Genomic DNA, 6,238 nt, shown 5'->3' on the forward strand with positions numbered 1-6,238 from the left:
AGAGAGGGAGTCTTAAATGAGATGGTCTTAAAATGGGGGTCGATTTGCAGAGGTTATGAACCCCAAAAGTGTAGAAAAGCGGGTTTGGGGAGTCTTAGATTGGAGGGTCTTAACAGAGCTGTTTCACTGTATCCCTCTTTTTTTTTCAGGCCCAGTCCAACCTGAGCGAATCGTCCCAAAAGATGGAGCTGATTCGCATGTCGCTGGAGAAGCGACTCATGGAGTTAGAGCCCGACCCCGCCATGGAACCCAAGGTGGCGGCACTGCGGAAAGAGCTTGACGAACTTCTCAACACCACCTACACCTCCACCGTCACCCCTCACCGCCACTCGGGCCAGGCCGCTGCGTCCCGCAAAGCCAACACCTTCAGCAAGGCTGCAGCCCTCACAGGCAAGCTGGAAGTCAGGTATGGAGGAGATCAATGTTATGTCGGGTTGTCATTACTGGTAAAGTGGTAGGCAGGTATAGGGGGAAAGGCTTCCGTCTTCTTCTCTAAAAGGGCTGCTGTCTGGTGGGGAATAGCGCTATAGAAGAACGTTTTATTATTTATTTATTTATTATTATTATTATTATCATTATTATCATTCTGCTGTCATGGGCTGAAACTTCCATGTACACTCCATGTTTTTTTGCAGTAGTGGGTTTTTACCATGAGGACCGTTTTTACCTCATGATTTAGGCAACCATACTCCGACTTTGGGGGGAGTAAAAACGCTTCATGTTTGGGTTTGTTGATTGCTCCGGGTTGCAGGTATGGTACATCAACACGATTTGGCACAAAGAAGAGAACCCCGAAAATCCTAAAGCTTTAATACTGTATAATTGCTTCGGGAGAAAGCCAGAAAATAATTTTCAAAAGTCAAAACATCTGTCTGCCTTCGTCTGTTTGTACTTGCTGATTTTTTTCTAAGGGGGCAAGGGAAGTCTGGTTCAAAGGTTTGGTTGTATTTTCGAAGACTTGATCAAATTTTATTGATCAGATTTTATTGAATTTAGGAGACGGATGGTTCCTATTTATCAGATTTGTCTGGAATTTGAATCTCTTGGGAAGAAATTGGACACAGTGGTTGAACAAAATGTCAGTTACTCTCTTTCCGTCACAGTCATTCCTTCTTAAAATATAAAGAAAGGAAACCGCTACAGTATGTTCTCATACTCAATGGAAAACATCAGGAGCTGAAGACTAAATTAAAACTGCTTGCTTCTGTTACAGGTTGGTAGGGGTACAAGGGTTGTTAGAAGATATGCCAACTCGGCGGAAAGACAACATGCAACTATGGATGTCATCGCCAGGGGAGAGTCGGAGTCTATTGCGGAGAGGCAGCAAGAACGTCTACAATGTCAAAGATGAACTCTCAAGTATGGCTGCAATGTGTTTTTTTGCCAGTTATTTGTGAAATGATGTTAGTCTGTGGTGTGTCTGTGATTGTGATAGAAACATCTTCGATGTTTAAGAGGGAATTTTTAGTATGGCCCAGATGTGCTTTTGTGCCAGTTCTTTGTACAAATTATTTTAGTGTGTGTTGTGTGTGTCTGTGATTGTGCTAGAAACATCTTTGATGTACAGGATGAACTTTGGTGTGCTTTCATACCAGTTCTTTGTGAGGTGATTTTATTTTGTTGTGTGTGTGTGTGTGCATGCGTGAGTGGGTGAGTGAATACCTTAATGTGTATGTGTGTGCGTACATGCTTCTGGGTGCATGAGGGTGTGTACATGCTTGTGTGCATGCTTGTGTGTGTGCTGGTGTGTGTGTGAGTTCATTTCAACACAAGTATCAAAGAGATGTTTTTGTATGACAATCTTTTGACACTGGTGTGTGAATACTGAGCTAACAAAACGTTGCGTGTCACACAGACGAGGTGATGGCTGTGCTGAGACTGGACAACGTCCAGGTGGCCCAGACGTCATGGAAACCCAACAGCCAGCAGTGCTGGGACCACCGCTGCTGCATCGACCTGGATCGGGTGGGTGGCACCGCACTTCATGCAGCCTCTTCTGATTTAAAACAAAAATATCTTTGACTCGCCTGTGCAATCAGGAATATCTTGGTAATGTAAAATCAGATGTATGTATGCAAATCAGCAAGGGAGATAACTCTTCCCCCAAAACAAATGTGTCCTTTTTTTTGGTGGTCATTCTTTGTCAATGAATACCAATAACTTCTCCATGATTGTTATTGGAAAAAATGCCTTGAAGGCTCTGCTAACACCGGGTCCTGACGGCTAGTTTGTCATGTAAGATGAATGCTTGATGATTGTGCTTGTTGATTAAATCAGTGTATCAAGAGGAACAGTTTCACAATGAAAAATCCTTCTGCGTGAGAGTCCCAACCTATTTGTTTCAGTGCGGGCAATCATCAAGAAAGCTAGCAAACAAAACCCTGGGAAATGTATGAACTCAGATCTGTGGAAGCAACAGTTCCCCACAGTTTTGTATCTGGAGAAGTCCTCTGGCCAGATGTGTTTGCACAAGGGTGGCAATGAGAGTGCATGCTTTTTTTCTTGCTTTTTTGTTGTTGGCACGAGAATCAGTTGAAGCATGCGTGTATATTTTTGTGCAGTCGCGGGAGCTGGAGGTGTCGGTGTACTGGAAGGACTGGCGGCAGATGTGTGCCACCAAATTCCTGCGACTGGAAGACTTTCTGGACAACGAGCGACACGGCAACCTCATTCTCCTGGAGCCCCAGGGCATTCTCTTTGCTGAGGTCAGTCCTAGCCAAAGTCCTGGCTGGACTAGCAGACAACTAGATCAAATTAAAATTGAAAAAAATAAAATACAGTGGAACACCCTCTTTTTTACATTTAGTCAAGTTTTGACTACCGTATTTTCCAGGTTACAAGGCGCTACAGCACATAAGGCGCACCCCCTTCTTTAAAAAAAAAATTGTAATCCAGTCACCCATTGGGCGCAGGGGGCCGATAGGGCGCACCAAAATCGAAAAAGTATACGTCGAAAATAAGCCGCACATCAAAGGAAGAATACAGAGTGGAAATATGTGTGCTCTGTGTGTGCGCGAGATCAAAGGCAGGTCCATTGTGATAGCTGGGTTGCCTTGTTTATAGACACTGATCTTCTTCCCAGGGGTCAATGACCCAGTTTTAGCTATGAGAGGTGGTTCCGCTGTCATATCTGAGAGAGGAAACACTTCCTGCACCGGGGTCAGTGACCGAGTTTAACCTATAGGGCGGTCTCTTTGATGTCTTGAGAGGAAACTTGGCCAGGGTAGTACCTAGTAGCTGAAACATGCATTATCACAAGTTGTTTGACTGGTACTCAGGCGGTCTCTTTGATTTTTTTCGTATTTCATACACGGATTAGGCGCTTCGTTATACAAGGCGCAGGGGTCAAACTTGAGGAAAAAAGTCGCGCCTTATGACCCGGAAAATACGGTAAATGTTTCAACATAGAGGGGGGATCGAAACGAGGGTCGTGGTGTCTGTGTGTGTGTGTGTAGAGCGATTCAGAGTAAACTACTGGACCGATCTTTATGTAATTTTACATGAGAGTTTCTGGGCATGATATCCCCAGATGTTTTTTTCATTTTTTCAATAAATGTCTTTGATGACGTCATATCCGGCTTTTTGTAAAAGTTGAGGCGGCACTGTAACGCCCTCATTTGTCAATAAAATTGATTGAAATTTTGGCAAAGCTATCTTTGACGAAGGCCAGACTTTGGTATTGCATTTCAGCTTGGAGGCTTAACATTTAATTAATGACTGTGGTCATTAAAAATCTGAAAATTGTAATTAAAATTTTTTTTTTATAAAACGATCCAAAATTACGTTTATCGTATTCTTCATCATTTTCTGATTCCAAAAACATATAATTATGTTATATTCGGATTAAAAACAAGCTCTGAAAATAAAAATTATGATTAAAATTAAATTTCCGAAATCGATTTAAAAACAATTTCATCTTATTCCTTGTCCGTTCCTGATTCCAAAAACATATAGATATGATATGTTTGGATTAAAAACACGTTCAGAGAGTATTGTTAATTTCACTGCCTTTGCCACGAGCGGTGGACAGACGATGCTACGAGTGTACGGGTCTTGCGCAAAAAATGCAATGCGTTCAGTTTCGTTCTGTGAGTTCGACTGAGCTTGACTAAATGTTGCATTTTCGACCTGTTTTTTCTTTTGTGTGTTAAAAACTGGCTTTTTCAGATTTGACACAGAAAATAGTATGCTCTGGGAAAGAAGATTGAACCTAAGTAATACTCTCGAACTGGTTAGATTGTAAGCTGGGGCGGCAACTCCATGATTAGAATGTTTATGGTATCTTTGAATTTACCTCGGTTTTAAGAACATACTTTTTTAGATTTGCTGTTCATAATATCTGAATCAGCCATTTATTTTATGTTGAGGTAGTTTTTGGGCGTGTGTGTGTTTGTGTCTCTGTCTGTGAAGGTCACTGCATGGATAAATATGCTCTTCATTTAACGGTGTTTTCTTTTTTCTGTGGCTTGCAGATTACATTTTTGAATCCAACGTTATCACGGAAACCAAAGCTTCGGCGACAGCGTAGGATTTTCCCAAAACACAAAGGTAAGTTGGATGGTGACATTTGGTTTTTATCCTCCAGCGAAATGGCTGTCGGTGAAGTGAAATTTATGCCAGTGAGAATAAACGTATGTCTGGGAGATGAAATGGATGTCTGGAAGGTGAAATGGATGTCTGGGAGGTGAAATGGATGTCTGGGAGGTGAAATGGATGTCTGGGAGGTGAAATGGATGTCTGGGAGGTGAAATGGATGTCTGGGAGGTGAAATGGATGTCTGGGAGGTGAAATGGATTTCTGGGAGGTGAAATGGATGTCTGGGAGGTGAAATGGATGTCTGGGAGATGAAATGGATGTCTGGGAGGTGATATGGATGTCTGGGATGTGAAATGGATGTCTGGGAGATGATATGGATACCTGGGAGGTGAAATGGATGTCTGGGAGGTGAGATGGATGTCTGGGAGGTGAGATGGATGTCTGGGAGGTGAAATGGATGTCTGGGAGGTGAAATGGATGTCTGGGAGGTGAAATGTATATTGGTGAGATAAAAAGGTATCAGGAAGGTGAAATGGATGTTGCTGAAGTTAAACCGATTGTTTAGTTGATATACTGGATGGGAGAACAAATTTTGACAGTTTTTGTTGTTTTCATTCCGGCAAGGAAGCGCCCATAATTTTATGGAAGTTTCAACTGAATTTGGAGAACTGAAGAATTTGGGCTGGGGTCAGACTTATTTGTAAGCTCCAAGACAAATTCAGAGCAGTTTTTGGAGGATGCTCCGTCAAAATTATGATATGATATTGGATCTGTAGGTCACTTTAATCATTTTTTCATGTATTCTTGTTTCCCATGTCTGCATATTATTGATTTGTGTGCAGGAAAGACGTTCTTGCGACCTAACCAGATGAACATTAACGTGGCCACGTGGGGCCGTCTGATGAAGCGTGCGATGCCGCAAAATGGAACGGATATGAGCGTCCCCCAAGAAAAGGTCTCCTCATCTGGTATGTCCGTCTGCTGGCTTTCTACATCTTTGTTCTCTTTTTTTTTTACTCAAAGTTTTTATGTTTTGCATGTTGTGTGAAGGTACATCTGTGTTCTTTTTTTGTTCCACTGAAAATGTTTGGTCTTAAGCAGAGAAGGAGTCTTAAAAAATGTAACATAGGCAAAAAAAATAGGGTCGGTAGGTCGGGATTTTAAAAAAAAAAAAAAAAAAATTTCTCCCAAAAAACATTCTTAAGTTATTTTGCAAAAAAAAAACCCAGACTTTTTTTTTTTTTTTTCCCCCCAAATGCCGATAAAAAGTCTAGGGTCGCGCGAAAAAATAGGGTCGATCGGGATACCATAAACAGACTGTTTTTTTGGGGGGGGCCTAAGTTTACTGACAAGGGAAAGTCTAAAAAATTAGGTCTTACTGTAGAGGAAGTCTTAACTCATTGTCTCCCAGGTACGGATATATCCGTACCCACTCATATGGCTCTATCTGACCAGGTACGGATATATCCACTCAGACTGTTAGCTTCAGTCGCTTCCTGTAAAGTCCATCTAACGCCTGCATTCCAGCGTGTTGATACACAGTTACTACAATTCTTAGTGACCTGCTGCAGCACAGCTGGTCTCGGCTAAACATAAAATGGGTCAACATAGGTGGGGTAGAAAGTGTTAAAGAAGGTTCTTAAAACAGGTGTCACCGTGCCTTTTTGGATAGAATACAGTGTTTCACAAACAAACACACACA

The 6,238-nt window shown here is 42.0% G+C and overlaps 1 protein-coding gene across 2 annotated transcripts in view; it reads left to right on the forward strand.

Annotated features, from left to right (window-relative positions):
• The window catches only part of LOC138949393 (serine/threonine-protein kinase N2-like), a 104,366-nt gene that overhangs the window by 62,532 nt on the left and 35,596 nt on the right, over positions 1 to 6,238 (forward strand). For both annotated transcript variants that reach the window (XM_070321206.1, XM_070321205.1), the window contains 6 exons: positions 150 to 406; positions 1,214 to 1,359; positions 1,856 to 1,965; positions 2,562 to 2,705; positions 4,473 to 4,548; positions 5,379 to 5,504. In XM_070321206.1, the coding sequence (XP_070177307.1) occupies positions 150 to 406; positions 1,214 to 1,359; positions 1,856 to 1,965; positions 2,562 to 2,705; positions 4,473 to 4,548; positions 5,379 to 5,504 (859 nt within the window). The remainder of the gene's footprint in view (positions 1 to 149; positions 407 to 1,213; positions 1,360 to 1,855; positions 1,966 to 2,561; positions 2,706 to 4,472; positions 4,549 to 5,378; positions 5,505 to 6,238) is intronic.

The sequence above is a fragment of the Littorina saxatilis genome, linkage group LG15 (genome assembly GCF_037325665.1).
Source record: "Littorina saxatilis isolate snail1 linkage group LG15, US_GU_Lsax_2.0, whole genome shotgun sequence".
NCBI classification, from domain to species: Eukaryota; Metazoa; Mollusca; class Gastropoda; order Littorinimorpha; family Littorinidae; genus Littorina; species Littorina saxatilis.